The sequence below is a fragment of the Danio rerio genome, chromosome 8 (assembly GCF_049306965.1).
Source record: "Danio rerio strain Tuebingen ecotype United States chromosome 8, GRCz12tu, whole genome shotgun sequence".
In the NCBI taxonomy this organism is placed as follows: Eukaryota; Metazoa; Chordata; class Actinopteri; order Cypriniformes; family Danionidae; genus Danio; species Danio rerio.
Window position 1 is genome coordinate 16,646,410 of NC_133183.1, and position 20,986 is coordinate 16,667,395.

General features: G+C 34.2%; 2 protein-coding genes across 5 annotated transcripts in view; both read left to right on the top strand.

Annotated features, from left to right (window-relative positions):
* si:dkey-21p1.3 overlaps positions 1-3,307 on the top strand; it is a 46,798-nt gene extending 43,491 nt beyond the window's left edge. The window contains exons 63-65 of the mRNA XM_021478389.3: positions 1,048-1,119; positions 1,202-1,402; positions 1,548-3,307. Of these exons, the coding sequence (XP_021334064.3) occupies positions 1,048-1,119; positions 1,202-1,402; positions 1,548-1,697 (423 nt within the window). The 3' untranslated portion in view covers positions 1,698-3,307. The remainder of the gene's footprint in view (positions 1-1,047; positions 1,120-1,201; positions 1,403-1,547) is intronic.
* Positions 3,308-4,427: 1,120 nt separating this feature from the next.
* The window catches only part of soat1 (sterol O-acyltransferase 1), a 28,421-nt gene continuing 11,862 nt past the window's right edge, over positions 4,428-20,986 (top strand). For 3 of the 4 annotated variants that reach the window (XR_012383763.1, XM_073909671.1, XM_005166868.6), the window contains exons 1-11: positions 4,428-4,519; positions 8,819-8,943; positions 11,680-11,738; positions 13,845-13,987; positions 16,628-16,687; positions 16,967-17,074; positions 17,547-17,829; positions 18,903-18,981; positions 19,074-19,155; positions 19,554-19,599; positions 19,734-19,863. Coding sequence is in view for 3 of the 4 variants with exons in the window: in XM_073909671.1 (XP_073765772.1) it covers positions 8,826-8,943; positions 11,680-11,738; positions 13,845-13,987; positions 16,628-16,687; positions 16,967-17,074; positions 17,547-17,829; positions 18,903-18,981; positions 19,074-19,155; positions 19,554-19,599; positions 19,734-19,863 (1,108 nt within the window). In the remaining variant the exon portion in view is untranslated. Of the gene's footprint in view, positions 4,520-8,818; positions 8,944-11,679; positions 11,739-13,844; positions 13,988-16,627; positions 16,688-16,966; positions 17,075-17,546; positions 17,830-18,902; positions 18,982-19,073; positions 19,156-19,553; positions 19,600-19,733; positions 19,864-20,986 lie in introns of those variants that run through there. The other variant, NM_001123272.1, reaches the window with a different exon arrangement.

Below are 20,986 nucleotides of genomic sequence, written 5' to 3' on the forward strand. Positions count from 1 at the left end.
TATTAGCTGTCAAAGCATGTGCATGACTGCATAAATTGTCATTCCTTTCCTTAAAAAAAATATATATATATATATTGGCCATGTCTATTATCATACAGAAACTGTACTAAAGCTGGGCCGGTATCTTAAAACAGTACTGGTTTGTATCGTTTGGCTTTTATTTCGTCATGTATTGCATAAACACCTATTATGTGTGTGTGTTTGTGTGTGTGTGTGTGTGTGTGTGTGTGTGTGTGTGTGTGTGTGTGTGTGTGTGTGTGTGTGTGTGTGTGTGTGTGTGTTTTAAATGCACCAAAATACATTGCATATATTCACTGAGAAATGGATGCAAATATCAATTTTCAAAAACTGATTTGTTAAAGTCACCAAACATATTTAGAAATTAAATATAATACTAATTAAATTCAAGCAAAATATTGCAAAGTAAATTACAACCTACAAAATTTCAGTTAAAGTTTTCAGTTCTTAAGTTTCTCTTGATTTTTGATTTTTTCTCTTATTTAAAAATTTGTATTAATAATTTTTCTATAACAAATGTGGTTGTACTAGTTTTTGAACCATTATCGTAAGTTATTTTTTTGAATAAGCTCCAGATTTGGCTTCAGTACTGACTAATCTAATGTATATGCACAAATATAATTTTGTAGAGCTTTTATTTAAAAGATAGATTTGTGAGGGGTGTACTCATAAATGCTGAGCACTGTACTGTATATTATATACTGCTTTCCCTATATATAATCTAGCTACTACTGTAAGAAAATATCAGCATTCGGTATACTTTCATTATTACCTTTGCTTGAAATGACCCAATCTAATCCTGTTTATATGAAATAAGCTGCTGCTCCTGAGCAGGTTTGAGCTACCAGACCTGTTGCTATGACAAAAACTCTCAGATGAGTTTTGAAGAAAGAAACAATCCTAAATCGTGTCAATAACCAAAAACAGCTAATTGAGTAATCCACGTATGAACAACAGAGCCATGGACACAGACACAGAGTACAGCAACATCTACAAATAATACTATACTTGTGGTAATCATTTTGTAAGATTTCAGGAGTGTGGCCATCATCAGTGGACAGATCCAAAATGTGGTTTAGTGAGCTTCACAAAGGCTTCAAGGTAAATTACTAATTTCGTTTTTCATTATTAAGAGTGGCAGTTATCTCAATAAGTGTATTTCTCTGATTATTGTGCTCCATAGTTGAAGTACAAAGATCTCGATGTTGTCCAACTGCGATTCCTTCGGTTACACAGCAACTCTGCCACACAAAGCATCAGCTTGAAGTGTCCCAAAAAACACAGTCCCACTGTTAATCATTGGAAGACGATGCTGCATTTACGAGGAGACTCCTATGAAGAAATCAATCCGCCCCATGTCATCATAACCCGGCATGGTTGTGAGGTTAGAATTAATCAATGGCTGTGGAAATGGTGTAATACTGTTGACAAAAAACATGAGAAATTTCCACACAGTCAAAGCATGTCAAGTAAATTATTGCACTTTGCACTATTGCATAACAAGAGGTTTCACTTGCATTATATTGCAGGTAACTGCACAGGTGAGGGTTCATGGGAGTTCAGAGCTCCACAGGGGAGACATGCAGCTACTTCCTATCAGAGATGTTTTTGTGGAGGGCGGAGAAGAGACCTGGAAAGGACATGCAAACATTATCCTGGGACATTTGTGCTTTTTATAGTCTCTTTCCAAAGATAGATGTCATGCGTAGAGCTTCTGCGGGGATTGCATTGCTGCTGGATGATATTAGGGGATTTTATTGTTTATATACATAAGGATCAGTGAATTCCTGCATTGTTCTATAGGTTTAGATTTCTGACTGACTAAGTGTGTATGTGTGCGTGTGTGGATAGATATGTGGTTTACAGAGACACAAAGTTTTATAAGGACATGACTTAGGCCTAATCCCAATTCTACCTCTTTGCCCTTTCCCTTACCCCTACCCCTCATTTTGCGCGTTCCCGTGAATGGGTATGGGTGTCCCAATTCTCTTTAGCTTGAAGGCGTAGGGCTAAGGGGAAGGGGTGAATAGCTCTTCGAACAAAGATTTTTTAGGACCACACTCGAAACCAAGGGTTAAGAAAAATTCCCAGAATACACCAGCCACAACAATGGGATCGCAGCACCCAGAGATCAGTAAGGAGATCCACAAATTAGTATTTTCTGTTGTTATTATGAATTTTTACAACAAACAAGCACATGCTTTATTACATTCATAACCATGTTCATGTTTTACCGTCATGCTTTTATAAAAAAAACGCTTAAAAAGTAGCTAAATTTGTGATCTATAATCCATAATAATAACTCCTGTATAGCAGTCCCACAACATTCTGTCACTCGATGACACTCGAATACCCTGTCAGTAAAGTCTAGTGGCTGGGAATGGGCTTTTTACAGTGTCTGCTATAATGTTAATGTTGTGTTTGTGTGTTAATGAATATGGCCATTTATAAATGTAAACGCACAGTATAGTTATGATCTTATTGCCACAATATATCATTATGATAACATGATATATGCCTTCAGTGATTTCCTGAAGATAAATACCAAAAAATAGCACAACTGGAATCACTACAGCAGTCTCGATCGTCTGATCTCATATCAAGTAAGAGATTGCTATGTCATATGAGGACATGTGCAGGTGCTGTAGTGCTGTCCCAATTCTTAGGGGTAAATTTTAAAGCCCTTCCCCTTCACACTCAGTTTTAAATGTCAAGGAGAAGGGGTACAAAAATAGAAATGGGATTGGGCCTTAGTTTTTACTCCTTTAAGGTGGTTTACAGGATCATACCTTATGTCCCTCTAATTTACAATGCTTAGAAATCATATTTAACAAAGTTAAAGTTAATGTTCAAATTTTGCCGCAGGTTTCCTGTAGGGTTGGGTTTAGGGGTAGGGCTATATCATTAGCCGTTTTTACTTTATAAAATACTTTATGCCTATGGAGTGTCCCTGTAAACCATGTATGTGTGTGCAGGTGTTTGTGTGTGTATGTGTGTGTGTATACAGGTATATAGGGTTTACAGGGACATGAAGTAGTATAATGATATGGGTATGACTAAGTTGTATACTGTTAAGGTGGTTTACAGGATCACACCTCGTCTCTCTAATTTCAACGCTTAATCGTATTTAACAAAGTTTTTTGATGTTCAAATTTTGCCGCAGGTTTCCTGTTGGGTTGGGTTTAGGGGTAGGGCTATATCATAAGTGGTTTTTACTGTATAAAATACATTACGGCTATGGAGTGTCCCTGTAAATCATGTATGTGTGTATGTGTATGTGTGTGTACAGGTATATGCGGTGTACAAGGACACAAAGTTGTATAATGCCATGGGTATGACTTAGTTTTACTCTGTTAAGATGGTTTACAGGTTCACACCTCGTGTCCTTCTAATTCAAAATGCTTAAAAATCATATTTAACAAAGTCTTTTGATGTTCAATTTTTGAATATATATATTATTAAATTATTATTATTGTATTATTAAATGTATTAAATTATAAAGATTTTTTGATAGGGCAAGTGAAAATCTTTTCCAAGTGGGATACTCAGAAAAAAATCCTTAGCATTTAGCCCTGTATAAGTCTAAAATTTTACTCATAATGGTCTTAAAAATGTCTTTAAAGTTCTTATAGTTAACTTGGTGAAACCTGCAGAAACCCTGGTTATATCACAAGCGATTTTTACTATATAGTATACATTACGCTTATGGAGTGTCCCCGTAAACCATGTATGTGTGTGTGCTATAAAGCATGTAAGTTTATTTAGACTTGTTTGTCAGAGGATTTTCAGTATTTATTATGTTTTTATTTATGAGAATTTGTATTGGAGGAAAGGTAGTCAGCTTTTTATATTTAAACATAAGAAACCTTACAGACTATTTACTGCTAAAAATTATTTGTTCAATATGTGAAAGTGACATGAAATGTCCTGTATTTCTAAATATGCAATAAACACTTTAATTTCTTTACTTTGTGCTTTCAACATCTTTATATTCCCCAGATTAAACACTGTATATGTCATAAAGATTATGTGCCCAAGGGTAAATTTAAATAATCGGTAACCCCAATATTAATTACAACATTGCCAAAACAACACCCAATTATTCCTCAGATTTAAACTGCCTGATCTTTTCTTTACCTCACATACTACTTCATCTTCTTAAAAAATGAGCTGGTTTAATTTATTTAGGATTGTGATGTTTATATATTTAACCCACATTCGAGAAGAGTGAGACAACCTGTCATTACATTAATTACTAGACATCACTGGAAAAATGACACTGTTACTGTTCGCTTAAGATCAAAACACGTACTCGAAGCAGCAACCAATCAGATGGAGTCTCAGTTCAGACTCCGCCCAGCTCAGAAGGAAGCGCCTGTTGTTTCACTTGGCCTGATGCTGCTGCTGTCATACAGATCATCTCCGCTTTACATACGAGCTGAGTTTGTCTTCATACACCGAATTGTTCAATTAGGAGGTGTATATTTGGAACAACACACGGGTAAGTGACTTAAATGGGGTTTTCTGTCTTTCTTAAACAGAGCCGATATAATAGATATCAAACATTTCCTGGTTAATAAACGTCTTCTGTGTTTATAGTCGAGTGTCGTGATTAGTGTGTATTTTCTGTCAGATGAGTTAGATGATTGGGATAAATCCTCTCAAAATAACGGCTTAGTTTAAACATAATTTATTGAAGCTTTCATTTTTTCCCATCAACTTGGATTAAATACTTTTCAGTGGTATTTTGGTTTTGGTAAATGTTTTAATCATTTGTTTTACAATAACCATTTCACAATAATGTAACGTTACATGTATTAAAACAGTGGCTATAATGTAAGAAATTAGCTACTATAATGCATATTTGTCAATGAAATGTATGGCTATCCGTGGTTCAATCTACAGCTAAAGTCAGAATGATTAGCCCCCCTGAATTATTATTTTAGATTTTTTTAAACACATTTCTAAACAAAATAGTTTTAGTAACTCATTTCTAATAACTGATTTATTTTCTCTTTGCCATGATAACAGTAAATCATATTTTCTAGATATTTTTCAAGACACGTCTACACGGCTTAAAGTCACATTTAAAGGCTTAAATAGGTTAAATAGGTTAACTAGGCTGGTTAAGGCAATTAAGTGAGTTATTGTATAATGATAGTTTGTTCTGTAGACTATCGAAAAAATATAGCTTAAAAGTGCTAATAATATTGACCTTTAAATGGATTTTTTTAAATTTTAAAACTACTTCTATTCTAGTCGAAATAAAACAAATAGGATTTTCTCCAAAAGAAAAAAATATTATCAGACATACTGTGAAAATGTCCTTGCTCTGATAAACATAATTTGGAAAATATTTAAAAAAGAAAAAAAAATCTAAGGGGGGCTAATTACTCAGACTTCAACTGTATATCACTTGTTCTTATAATGTAACTGTAAGTGTATATAATTAATTATGTTGTTACGAGAATACAAGTAAAATTTATAAAATATTCTTACTTATACAAAAATGACTAGTTTTATTGTTCAGTTACATTTTTACAGTGAGATTAAAATAATAATCCATGTGAGAAAGACTAAAGTTTTACGAATGGTTGATTTAATTTTATTAATATATTTATAAATGTAACCCTAGACCACAAAACCAGTCATGAGATTTATACATCATCTGTAAGCTTAATAAATAAATAAGCATTTAATTGATGTATGGTTTGTTAGCATTGAATATATGGAATCTAAAAAACAAAGAATCTAAAAACAAAATACCGCGAAAAGGGTGTTGTAAATACTAATAAAAAATGTGTTTTTATATATACAGTAGGAAATTTACAAAATATCTCCACAATGTAAAAAGTGATTATCTATTTTACTTTTTTTAAATTAGTAAACCTGTTACCTTAAAAGCAACAAGTTGATTTTACTTTTAAAAAAGACTTAAGACTTAAGACTTGTCTTATCTTAAGTTTTAGAGTTATGCACATAGTTTATTTACTTAATACTTATAAGGCAACAATGTTTCTCTTTTTTAAGTAAAGTCAACTAATCGCTTTTTACAGTGCATAGAACATGATCTTTGCTTTTTTTTTTTTTTTAACATTTTGTTTTTATTGCAGTTTCCAAATTTACATACAGATGATACAAATTTATCGTATATAGGGTTTTCCACAATGGGTACACAAAAACAACCAAACATCGGAATTCAGAAATTGTAGAAATAATTAAACTCAATCATTCATTCAATTTTCTTTTTGGCTTAGTTCCTTTATTAATCCCGCATCGCCACAGCGGAATGAACCGATAACCTATCCAGCACATGTTTTACACAGCAGATGCACTTACAGCTGCAACCCAACACTGGGAAACATCCACACACATACGCTACAGACAATTCACCTATACCGCGTGTCTTTGGACTTCTGGGGAAAATCAGAGCACCTCGAGGAAACCCATTGGAGTCACGGGGAGAACATACAAACTCAACACAGAAACGCCAACTGATACAGCCGAGGCTCGAACCAGCAACCTTCTTGCTGTGAAGCAAGAGAGCTACCCACTGAGCCAAGTGCTGCCTATAAATTAAGTTATAAAAAGAAATTACATAAATAAATAAATAAATAAATATGGAAGTTACAATTATGATTAAAGGACATTATAAGAACAATCAAAACAATACACTCATAACTATTTTGCATATTGTCAAAAAAACAAAAAAAACATAAAACTGATTTTTTGCTTTTTAGTTAAAATTTGTTAACCCATATTGTGACACCCAATATACCTTTTTCTTTTTTATTACCTAAATTATATACATATGAAACTGTGAAGATGGTACTTTTAGGATCTTAAATGTACATTATTTATTTATTTATTATTATTATTATTATTATTATTATTTGAATATGTATTGTTCTTCTCACCATCTTTATTTTATGTTTTCGCTCATTACAAAAAGTAATACAAAAATAAACAAAATTAAATTCACGTCTTTCTGACTGTACATTCTATAATGAATCTGGTCTTAATGAAAGAATATTCTACCCATTTTCTCCATGTCTCAATAAACTCCTCAGTTTGTTCATAAATTACTTCAAACCAGTCACTAATTTGAGGTATTTCGAGCTGTAAACATTTTTTAGTCATGTCTTTTTTACAAGCTATCAGCAACTTTCAGCATTTTTTTTTTGTCAGAATTTTCTTCTAACATAGGGTTTTTAGGCCTAAGTATAGTGTTGAGAAAGAAAAATCGATTGGGGATATGTACACTGTAAACCTCAAGAGTTACCTTTATCAAATGAAATGCGTGTAGTTAACTCAAAACTTACTGAAATCTAATTCTACTAATTTGAAAAGAGTTTTGAACTAATTGTTGAGTTGGTAATAAGTTATTTAAATACCTCATTATTTTAACTTTAAATTTCGATTAGTTAGATTATTTTTTTTACTTAAATGGTTTGTCGCAATCAGTTTCCTCAAAGAGTTTGAGTTGCCTTAACTCATTAGGTTTTACAATACTCAGTTGGTTTGAGTATTCTTCATTTATTGGGTTTTACTGTGTTCAAATTGCTTCATTTACTCAAATGGATTAAGTTTACAGTACTCATTATGATTAGTTTTTGAACTTAAATGGTTTGTTGCAATCAGTTTCCTCAAATGGTTTGAGTTAGCTTAATTTTTTAGGTTTTACAGTGTAATGTATTCTCAAAATATTTATGAATGTTTTGCCAAAATGCCTGATTTTTTTTCCAGAATATGTGTATGATTCACTTCATTTGAGTCACATAGTCTCCAGCAGACTGCGTTTTTTTAAGTATCTCTTCTGCTTAGGGGTGATGTAAAAACGAATTATGTTTTTTCAACCAAATTCCCTCCAGACTGAGGAGAATGTTGATTTCCACTGTGTTTAAAAAAAACTTTTCCACTCTTCCTCAGTAATATTAATATTACTTTCTTTTTCCCATTTATTTTTTATATAATATGTGTTCTCTAATTTATTGTCTTGTAGACTTTTATATAATTTAGTAATTATTTTTGTCATGTTGGCTCCTTTATAAGCAGAGAAAAAGATCTTTACTTCCTCAATTTTCTAATCATTTTTGCCACAAAAGTAAAAAAAAAAATCTATGATTATGTCCCATAAATGAAGTCAGAAATATTAGTCCCCTTTGTTTTTATTTTTGTTTTTTTTCCTTTTTTAAATATTTAGCAAATGATGTTTACCAGAGGAAGGAAATCTTCACAGTCTGTCTGATAATATTTTTTTCTTCTGGAGAAAGTCTGATTTATTTATTTTTTTCCGGCTAGAATAAAAGCAGCTTTTAATTTTTTAAACACCATTTTAAAGTCAATATTATTAGGCCCTTCAAGCTAGATTTTTTTTCGTTAGTCTACAGAACAAACCACCGTTATACAATAACTTGTCTAATTATACTAACCTTCCTAGTTAACCTAATTAACCTTGTTAAGCCTTTAAATGTCACTTTAAGCTGTATAGAAGTGTCTTGATAAACATCTAGTCAAATATTATTTACAGTCATCATGGCAAAGATAAAATAAATCAGTTATTAGAAATGAGTTATTAAAACTATTATGTTTAGAAATTTGTTTAACAAATCTGCTCTCTGTTAAACCAAAACTGGGGAAAAAATAAACAGAGGGCTAATAATTTTTACTTCAACTGTATATTGTACTTAATGCTTTTTGACAAAAATTCAACATAAGACTGGCTTTCACATATCACTTATCTTTTTGAACAATGCATAAGCAACATGTAGTTTATTTTGGGTTTGTGTTGTGTTTTCAGCAGCAGGATGGTGAATGAGGGTGCTGGAGGCCCTCGCAGTCGCAAGAGCTCTCATAAGGTGGCTTCGTCATCAGACAAGGATGGACCTGAAAGAGACGCAGAAGAGTTTCCTCTCTCTAGCAATGGTGAGACTAAAATCACTAAAGCAAACATCCGTAACCTGATCCTGAAGTGCTGAATATTCAAATCAGTGGAGGCAAAACAGTTTAAGTTTGTTTTGTCACATTTAGTATGTTTTGTTGGTTATGTAGGTCATTCAACTTTCACCCCCTGGAATCAGTTGCAACAGGTTTCACCTATAGTCTCTTAACTAAGACCAACTTGTGCAACACATTATTTGAATGTCAGATCATACAACTGAATACATGCCTTTGACATTGATCATCTGCAGGTTATTTGTTGTCTTGGCCTGTTTAGTACAGTAGATGAAAAACAATGATTATGTGTTAATGTATAGGGTTGATTCACTCCATCATTTAAATTCTGCTGTCATTCTTGTTCAAAACCTATTTAGAATTTTGTTTTCTTCTGTTGAACACAAAAGACAATGTTATGACGTAGAAAATGCTGGTTTCTGGGACTCATTGACCTCCATACTAATGTTTTTACTTTTAATGTTTCAATGCAAATTAGCATTCTTCAAAATATCTTCTTTTGTATCCAACAGAAGAAAGTAACTCATAAAGGTTTAAAATCACATGGGGGAGAGTAAATGATCAGGCAATTATCAACCAGCAAACCCTTTAATAAATCAGTGTGCTGCTAAATGAATGTAAAATATATTTTCCAAAGGTTTAAATTTGCAAAACTAACTAGAAATGATAGTTATGATGACTCGTTCTTACTGTAGTACATTACTGTTGCAAATATTGAGCTGTGTAATCATTTATGCATTAAGTCAAAACAAGGAAACAATGACACATTCAGGTTTCCTTAGTGCGACCGTCCAGCTTAATTCTGGGATGTACAGACTGCCATGTGATTTGCCGTGTGACCTGATTGAGAAATTGCCATGTCCTGCCCAGTGCTGTTATCAATGATGCAGTCATTCACATTAACTGTGACATGATGACACTGAAAATGCTGAGGTGGTGTTTTATTGAGCAACTTCGCTGCCAAATACAGCGCAGCAATATTTGAATTGGTGTTAATGTTTTCTGGTTGTGGTACATCATGTCACTTGTGCTTTCCAAGTGTTGAACTACTTCTTTTTGTTACATTCAAATCCAACAGGTTTTCCACTAAACTATGAATTCAATAATCACTATCTATCTATCTATCTATCTATCTATCTATCTATCTATCTATCTATCTATCTATCTATCTATCTATCTATCTATCTATCTATCTATCTATCTGTCTGTCTGTCTGTCTGTCTGTCTGTCTGTCTGTCTGTCTGTCTGTCTGTCTGTCTGTCTGTCTGTCTGTCTGTCTGTCTGTCTGTCTGTCTGTCTGTCTGTCTGTCTGTCTGTCCAGTGTATGTGTCTGTTTGTCCGTCTGTCCGTCTGTCAGTCCAACCTATTGTTCCATCCATCCAAACTATTGTTCCATCCATCCATCCTTCCATCTACCCACCCATGCAAAACCCATCCATCCAAATAACCTATTATCCATCCATCCATCCATCCATCCATCCATCCATCCATCCATCCATCTATCTATCTACCCGCCCATGCAAAACCCATCTATCCACCTTATTCATCCATCCATCCATCCATCCATCCATTCATCCATCCATCCATCCAAATAACCTATTTTCTAACCGTTCATCCACCCATGCGTCCATCCATCCGCCCACTTACTCTATCATCCATCCATCCAACTATCCATATATCCATCCATCTATTCAACCTGTTGTTTCATCCATCCATCCATCCATCCATCCATCCATCCATCCATCCATCCATCCATCCATCCATCCATCCATCCATCCACCCTATACATCCATCCACCCACCCATCCATGCATCCATCCATACAAACAACAAACCTATTGTTCCATCCATCCACCCACCCTATACATCCTTTTGTCCATCCATCCATCCATCCATCCATCCATCCATCCATCCATCCATCCATCCATCCATCCATCCAACAAACCAACCTATTGTTCTTTCCATCCACCCAACCTATACATTCACTCGTCCGTCTGTCCATCCATCCATCCATCCAACCTATTGTTCCACCCATCCATCCAGCCATCCATCTATCTATCTATCTATTTAATGTAAAATTTGTTTTTCCTAAATTAAAGTTAATCTATATGAACTATCTATGATCTACTAATCTATGAGGATGAAAGGGCAACATTTATACTCATTATAATCAGCATATTAATTCAAATGGCAAATATTTCCTCTCATTTAGGCAATTTGGGTTTTCAGCCTATCAAACAGACTGATTTAAATGGTTGATTACACACATGTTGGCTTAATACTTTTTTTCAAAGTCAAGTTTTCTTGGTAGCACTTTAGGTGTCATTACACATTTATTGTACTTACTATAGTAATTATGCATAATTATACCCAACCAATCCTAACATTTCAACCCAACCCATGTAGTAAGTACATGTAATAATTAATTTTACGCAGTAGTTAAATGAATAGTTACTGCAGAACAAACACACCTTTAAACAATATCACTTTTTTATAGTAATTTTGTGATGTCACCGTCTGTGTGTGTTAACATACAGTGTTTTATGTCTGTTTGCACTGTAAAGGATGCAGATATTCTGTTTGCGTTATGTTGGATAGGTTACATATTAGTGGTCTGGTAACCAGGATACTGTGCCCACAAGACCTGCGTCCATCTGTATGTAGACGTGAGCATTCATGGGGGATCTGTGTTGATGTGTGATTTCAGGAAAAGTGGAGGTGGAGCAGATTATTAGTGCAAAACTCCAGCTGAAGAAGAAAGCTGAGGTAAGATGGTGCTCTGTGTGGCTCACTGGCTTTCTGTGCATTTTGTTGTTCTTTAAACAAATCAGATATCTAAACCATGAAGGCAACAGAGCAGGAGATTGGTGCATATCTTGTTTCTTATCACTGTATCATTGCAGACTATCAGTATTATCCACTGCTATCACAAATCACGTCACAGATTGACAGATAGGAGGGTGACCTTTGGTTTGGTGATTTTGCGCATGTTTAAAACTGACTAATGGTTTCAAATCCTGATGGTTGTTCTGCTTAGTTCTTGCTTTTTTTTCAGGCTCCATAGCATTCACAATATTTAGATAGTGTCTAAAATAAATATATTAAAGTAACACATACAGTTCAAGTCAGAATTATTAGCCCCCCTGAATTTTTAGCCCCCCTGTTTATTATTTCCCCCAATTTCTGTTTAACGGAAAGAAGTTTTTTTTTTCAACACATTTCATTCATTCATTCTATAGATAGTTAATATTTATATATTTAGATAGCTTAAAGGGGCTAATAATTTTCACCTTAAATGTTTTTTTTTTTTAATTAAAACTGCTTTTATTCTAGCTGAAATAAAACAAATAAGATTTTCTCCAGAAGAAAAAATATTATCAGACATACTGTGACAATTTCCTTGCTCTATATATATAAAAAAATGGGGCTAATAAATCTGATTTCAACTGTAAATTAAAAGAAGTCATTTAAATATCTTGTTTGCACCACAATGTTTCATACATTTCTGAAAAAATGTTTAAACCATTTGGACGTTTTTCACAATTGTAACCAGCAAGGAAACTAATAGGATTTTTTTTTTTTTTTTTTGAGTGTACAAAATGCTAAAATATTTTCAAACATAGTTCAAAACATATTAATTTATTTATTTTGTTTATTTGTTTGTTTGTTTGTTTGCTTGTTTAAGTATTAGATTTTTAAAAGAATTTAAAAATTACAGACCTAAATGAATTTCTGGTCACCTGGCAATAAATTTACTTTCCATATTAAAAATATACAAAAATATACTTTGCAAGTTTCTAACATTTTGTGCAAGTCAAAGTATTCTTTTGGAGTGGATTACAGATAAAACTCAAATAAAGCATGAATATATAATTTCCTTAATTTAATTAATTAATTTACTTTATTAATATTTATTCTTATTTGTTTTCTTATATATTGTATTTTTTCATTCCCTTTTGTCTTGTTCACAGGTTAGTACTTGTAGTTGTACTCAAGTTGTAATGTTTGAAAATGTAATAAATTTATTACAATTTTATCCAGATATATCTGTCATTGTGTAAATAGCATTTTATTTTGAAATATCTTATAGATTTAGCCAACAAGTGAGCAATTAGCACATAAAAACTAAATGACAATCAGGTTCTTATGAATCCCTCGCTTTTTTTTTTTTTTTTTTTTTTTTTTTTTTTTTGCTTTGCAAAGGTCTTGAAAAGTTTACAGGAAGTGTAGACAGAAAAAGGAAGTATGTGGGTGCTGAGGCTTTGCAGCAACATGATGGAAAAATATGTTGTTTTTATATACCCTTGAAGTCAGATTTATTAGCCCTCCTGAATTATTAGCTCCCATTTATATCTTTTTCCCCAATTTCTGTTTAATGGAAAGAAAAAAACTAAATTCAGCACATTTCTAAACTGTTTGTTCTGTAGACAATCGAAATATTGCTTATGGGGGATAACAATATTGACCTTAAACTGATTTAAAAAAAACTGCTTTTATCCTAGCTGAAATCTATCAAATAAGACTTTCTCCAGACGAAACAATATTTAAGGAAATTCTGTGCAAATTTCTTGCTCTGTTCATTTGGAAAATATTTGAAAAAGAAAAAGAAAATGACAGGAGGGCTAATAAGTTTGACTTCAGCTGTATTTTCCTAGTCATCACATCTAGTATCTATAAATGACCTTCCTTTGTCTCTATTATGAGCAATCTAAACAAAATGACCTCAACAGCTCGACTGATCACGAGACTAGATTCTTCATCTGAATTACTTGTATCTTGTGCATTTGATGTCCTTCTGTTCGTATTTGTAAGCTTCTTCCAAGATATAAAAGAGACTCACTGTTCTGTGTTTTTACTCTTTGTTTTGTCCAGCATTTGAAAGCAGACCTGATGAGGCAGTTTGACGCTCAAGTGAATGAGTTCATGGACAGCCTGATAGAGGAGTCTGCCAGTCTGGGCTCTTCGCATGTCAGCACAGTCTTTCCTCTGTCAGATAAGGAGAAAAGCAAACTCAGGTATTGCGAACAGCAGTGTTTGTCTGATAAACAGCATTATTTTATTTACTCTAATCCCACTGTTTATGTCAGTCTATACTAGTAGGGCTGCACAATATTTAATTTTAGCATCGATATGGCAATGTGTGTGTCTTACGGCTTTTCAATATTGGTGGCAGCCTTTTGAGTAAGAACTCATTAGTTCTTGGTAGCCCGAAATAAATTTAAGTGGCCTGAATAGAAAATACATTATTTACTAAGTAAAAAAAAAATCATTCATTCATTTTCTTTTTGGCTTATTCCCTTTATTAATCTGGGGTCGCCACAGTGGAATGAACCGCCAACTTATCCAGCATATGTTTTATGCAGTGGATGCCCTTCCAGCTGCAACCCATCCCTGGGAAACATCTATACACACTCAATCGCACACATACACTACGGACAATTTAGATTACCCAGTTCACCTGTACCGCATGTCTTCGGACTTGTGAGGGAAACCGGAGCACCCAGAGAAAACCCACGCCAACACGAGGGGAACATGCAAACTCCACACAGAAATGTCAGAAAGAGGCAGAGGTTCGAACCAGTGACCTTCTTGCTGTGAAGCGAGTGTGCTATCCACTGTGCCACCGTGACGCCCTTGTGTGTACTATTTTTCAACTTATTATTACTACTTTTTTAGTGGTTGCTCACTTCCTGCTGTGCTACTGTTCGGACGTCTTTGCCTACTGCTCGCTCCTTGCACTCTTGCTTCTATATTTTATACTCTAATATTAACTTTAGCCTGTCAGTACAGTGCTTAAACGACACCGCTCGAAGATCAACATCGAAACTACAAACTTTCCGGAATACAACTTTACCAACAAGAAGGGAATAATCGTCTAAACAATCCTCCCGCTGCTAACTTCTTACATTCCTGGGACGGAAAAATACAGCTGTGAAAATGCCTCTGGATCATATTGATTTAGAATCTCACTAGAGATTTCTTGTTTATCTCACATAAACTAGAAATTTCAAGGGTTCAGTTAAAGCAGGGTGAATGGGCTTTCAGCTACTGCGCCCCTCACTGCTGGAATCAGCTTCCAGAAATGATCAGATATACCCCAACATTAGGCATGTTCAAATCAAGACTAAAAACACATCTGTTCAAATCTGTTTAGCTGAGCCTTTACTGAATTAGCACTGTATTACGTCCGACAGATTATGTATTTCTTTTCTTTTTCATTCGTTTATAACCTGTTTTAGCACAATTTAACACGTTTTATCTGGTTGAATAATTTTATTATTTGTTTTGTTTTTTTCTTGTACTTGTCTTTTTTATTCTTGTATATGTAAAGCGCTTTGAATTGCCACTGTGTATGAAATGTGCCATATAAATAAACTTGCCTTGCCTTGTTTTGCAAGGTACTAGTATTCAGCTTAAGTTGAAATTTAAAGACTTGACTGTGTTGTTAACTAGGCAAGCTAGGATAATTAGGCAAGTTTTTGGATAACAGTGGATTGTTCTGTTGATAATCCAAAAAATGCATATATCTTAATGGGGGTAATCACATTGACCTTAAAAAAAAAAAAAAACCCACAAAAAAAAAAAAGACTTTAACAGAAGAAAAAAATATAATAGGAAATACTGTAAAAATTTCCTTGGTCTATTTAGCCAGCACCCTGATGTGGACGCACTGGGGCGCTGTTTTTCCACGTCAACAGGTTTTTTAATCCTTCACTTTCGCCAATTGGTAAAGTTTTTTCCTCGCCACTGGCCAGTACCGTTTGGACTCTCAGTAGTGATTATCAACCACACTGAACTGAGCTAAACTAAACTGAACTTAAACATTGAAAACTGAACTACACTGATTTAATTTACTATGATCTATAATGTAAAGCTGCTTTGACACAGTTTACATTGTAAAAGCAATATACAAATAAAGGTGAATTGAATTAACCATGCAGTGTTTATGAATAGATTACACCCAAAAGAACATAAGTAGCCTTGACAAACTATACATTAATCTAAAGCTACAACTCTCAAGCACCCATTGCAGCTAGTTGTTTTACAATGGGAAGCTTATAAAGAATGTATTTGCTAAATTAGTGTAAGTTTTACAGAAAACGTTTATTAGATATGGAGTGAATATCCTCGAATTACAACACACACACACATTTATTGCTGTACATCACGGTTTATTTGAAAGGTAAGAGTCCACAGAAAAACATCCCATCAAGCACATTTAGTCCACCGACATAATAGTGTTGAATTATGGATGGTTATTCATTTGTTTGTCACCTTTTCTGCTGGAGACCTATTGTTTACATCGCTTTACCATTGGACTTACATGTGAAAATGGCGTATTTGTAGTAAAAGGCAAGTCGATGTCAAAGCTTATAGTGTTACAGATAAAATAAGACCACAAACTGAATAAATAGTTAAAGTTATACTTACTAAAATCTAAACAAACTCAGTCATTGGTATCGATCAGTATCGAACAGCACTTGGGAAATATTTTAAAAAGAATACAAATTTCAGAGGAGATCTAATCATTTTTTGTAACTGTATATTATAGAAAAAAATACAGCAATATCAGGTTTTTCCAATATTGTGCAGCCCTACGCTTCAGTGCTTAAACTTATACACATGTTTTTTAATCATCCTATCTTTTCCTGTAGGAATGCACAACCTTCCCAAGGCCAGAGCAAGCAGTTTGTGATTCGCCGTTCACTGTTAGAGTAAGTCACGAGTGCCTTTTCTGAGACTTTATACACAAACCTGTATTGATGTGCGTGAAATCTCTGATTGGTTTCCGTCTGTGGTGAGATGTAGATGATGAGATGTGGCTTTCATTTGATTTGCCGACCTAAATCAACTGCTTTGTTAATGCACAAGTTATGTGGTTATTCAGGAACACAGTTTGGTCCTTGAGGTTACCAGAGAAACACATGATCATTCTGAATGTGGATGTGTGTGAATTAATAGTGATTATCATATCAACCAATTTTTTTCTGCAGTGATCTGTTTGAGGTGAACCACATCCGCACTATCTATCACATGTTCATCGCTCTGCTCATTCTGTTCATCTTCAGCACGCTCGTCGTGGACTTCATCGATGAGGGCAGGTTGGGGATATTCATTAACACCTTTTTTGAGACAGCAGCCTTATTTTATGTTTAAAGTTTGACCTTGCTAAGAGATATAAAGAGATATATTTTGTTTTCAGCGTAAGCAAGGTCTCCTTTATGAATAAAAAGAGCTCTTGAACTATTCAATTCTATAACTGATCAAACAATTGGTATTTTAAATATTTTCTAATACATTATTAAAGGAATAGTTTACCCAAAAATAAAAATTCTGTCATCATTTGCTCACCCTTCATTTGTCACAAATCTGTTTAAGTTTTTTTTTTCTTCTGTTGATCACAAAAGAAGATATTTTGAAAAATGTTGGAAACCGGAAACTACTGACTTGCATGGTATTTTTTTGTTAAGCTGTTTGTTACGATAACCAGCGATCGTTTTAAATTTAAATAGTAAGCAATAATATTGAGATGTTCATTTGTGATGTTTTTGTGATTTGTCTTGCTCTCTGTAGACTGGTGCTGGAGTTTGACCTGTTGGTGTATGCGTTTGGCCAGTTCCCTCTAGTGGTTGTGACGTGGATGTGTATGTTCCTGTCCACACTTGTCGTTCCATATGTTCTGCTGGTTGTCTGGGCCGGTATTTACTCCTCTTCACAGCATCGGTTGTTATGGACAGTGCTGGCTGGTTCTATCCTGCTCATCTACCAGGGGCTGGGTTTGGGTTTCCTTCCCACATATGTGGTGCTGAAGAACGGCCTTCCCCCTGCTTCATGCTTCATACTGATTCTAGAACAGGTAAAAGTAGCTAAATGTTTTTAGTATCACTCTGCTGCTCTGTTTTTTTCATTCATGTGTTTATTGTGTGTTCAATTGGTTCTTAAGTAATCTAATTGACAGTTGAATTCAAAATGATTAGCCCCCCTGTGAATTTTTATTTCTCAAATCATGTTGAGCAGAGCAAGGAATTTTTCACAGCTTTTACTATAATATTTTTTCTTCTGGAGAAAGTCTTATTTGTTTTATTTCAGCTTAAATAAAAGCTGTTTTATATATATTTTTTAACTATTTTAAGGTCAATATTATTAGCCCTCTTTTGCAATATATTTTTCAATTGTCTACAGAGCAAACCATCACTATACAATTGTAATGGTCAGACATTGGACAATAGAGTTGAGGATCCACGTGCAGTATTTATTAAACAGAGTATGGTCAGGTAGGCGAAGGTCGATCATGGGAGCAAACAAGGGACATAAAGAGCAATCCAAAAAAGTTGTATTTACACAGGCAAAAGGGATCAGTCCAGGCAGCTAACAACAAGAAACAGTAAACAAAGTGAGGGTCAGGAAACATTTCACAGCAAGGGAAAGGAAGGGAATACTTTATAGGGTAAAAAAACAAGACTCAGCCTTGTGTGTGTGCGCGCAAGTGTGGTGTATTAATAGTCTGTAATGAGTCCTTGATAATCTCACAGCTGTGTGTGTAATCATTGGAGATTCTGGAACAGGTGTGTGTGGGTTGTTTGACAGGATTTGTAGTCCAGTTCTGTGATAGATTGTAGTTCTGCAGCTATCGGCCCAGGCTAGATCACTGGTAATTATGACAACAATGATTTGCCTAATTACCCTAACTTAACCTAATTATCATCATGTCATCATGGCAAAGATAAAGGAAATCAGTTATTAGAAATAAGTTATTAAATCTTTTATGTTTAGATTTGTGTTAACGAAATCTTTCTTATGATCAGAAATTGGAAAAAATAAAATACAGCTAATAATTCTGACTTAAACTGTATTTACATTTCTCTATTTGAAATATTTGTTTAATTATGAATTTCCAGCTGAATGTCTTTTTTTTTTTGGTGTGAATAGGTGCGACTGATGATGAAGTCTCACTCTTTCATCAGGGAAAATGTGCCAAGAGTCCGATCCTTAGATCGAAATAAATCAAGTAAGAGCATCACTTAAATGCAGGTCACACACAAACACAAAAAACCTAATAACAACATCTTGTTTTAATCTAGCTTTTTCTTTTTTTTCCAGATTTAGTAGCTGTTCCTCAGTTCACCCAGTACATCTACTTTCTTTTTGCACCCACACTAATATACAAGGACAATTATCCACGGTAAGACTGACGGTCTGTTGGTTTTTAAGAAAATATATTTGTGTTTAAATTTTTTATTTTGTATATAAAATGTTTAACAATAAAAATACATCTTCATTTACTTTGTTTGTATTTTTTTATTTATTTAAATGAATTTAAATGAATAAAAAATGTAATTAATTCATTAATTCATTCAATCACTATTTAATTGTAAGCTGAATGTAATGACAATCATACATATTTTACAATAGTTTAAAAAAGACACCTTCTAAAATGCTATCAGTGTAGTAAAAGTTAATGTAGTCAATAAATCTGTTATCTAAGTGACAATTCATAAAAGTAGGGATGCTATATTAGAAAGTTGGTTGAGTTATTAATTTTTATTTACTCAGACACTTTTGTCACTGTTGTTTTTGTAGAAATCCCTGTATTCGGTGGGGTTACGTGGCTACAAAGTTTTCTCAGGTGGGCTTCTTTGAAAAACAGCATGTTTATGCTGCCATTTCTATTTATGCCATTAACATTTATTTTGAGATTTGCACTGTATTGTAACACTGAAACATTGAACAGTTTTTTTTTTTTTTGCTGTGTCGTTCCAGGTGCTGGGCAGTTTATTTTATGCATATTACATATTTGTGCGGCTGTGTATCCCTCAGTTTCGCAATATCAGCATGCAGCTCTTCGACCCGAGGGCCATGGTGCTGTGCGTCTTCAACTCCATACTGCCAGGTAGACTGTCAACTGAGCCACCATATCTAAACGAATAGCTCATCTAAAAACTCATTCATTCATTTATTCATTCATTTTCTTGTTAGCTTTATTAAACTTTTCGGCCTTTATTAATCTGGGGTCGCCACAGCGGAATGAACCGCCAACTTATCCAGGGCTATTTTACGCAGCGGATGCACTTCCAGCCACAACCCATTTCTGGAAAACATCCACACACACTCATTCACACACCCATACACTACGGACAATTTAGCCTACCCAATTCACCTGTACCGCATGTCTTTGGACTGGGGGGGAAACCGAAGCACACGGAGGAAACCCACGCGAACGCTGGGAGAACATGCAACTTCTTACAGAAACTGAGCCAAGGCTCGAACCAGCGACCTTTTTGCTGTGAGGTGACAGCACTACCTACTGCGCCACTGCGGCGCCTCCTCTAAAAATTACTTATCTTTAATTAAACCAAACTTTTATCAGTTTCTGTTTTCTGTTGAACTCAAAAGAAGATACTTTGAAGTCATTTATATCGATAGTAAAAACAAATACTATGAAGGTCTAACTGTTACAACTTTAAAGTTTAGCTGTAGGGGTTAAAGAGGTATCATAAGTCAATCGGCAAAATAATATGTACAAGTTGAAGTATATCACAAAAGAAAAATAAAACAATTAATGTGTGTGATTAAGGGAAAGAGGATTTTAAGTAGCGCCAAATAAAAGAAAATAAAACCCAAACTGGCTGAAAATGATCCTCCAAACTACCTAATAGAAAATAAACAAACAAAACATTTTGAATGTCACATGACATCTAAACTCAATTCCCAGGGGAATTCAGAAACTAATGATCGGGCATCATGAAAGAGTATATACAAAACCGTAACAGAGTACCAAAACTGAAACAAGAACAAAATCAATCTCTAAAGTCAAAATATCTCATACACAAGCCAAAACACACACACAGCAAAAAGGCAATCAAGACTAAAGCAAGAGAGTTAATCTGAGAGTTCACGTCCCTTTAAACTTTGAGCTTCCTTCCTGATTGGCAGTGAAGGTGGTGACGTCACAGGGAGTAATAATGATTGACGTCTTCAGGAATGAATGGGAAACTGGAGTGAGCAATCCTAAC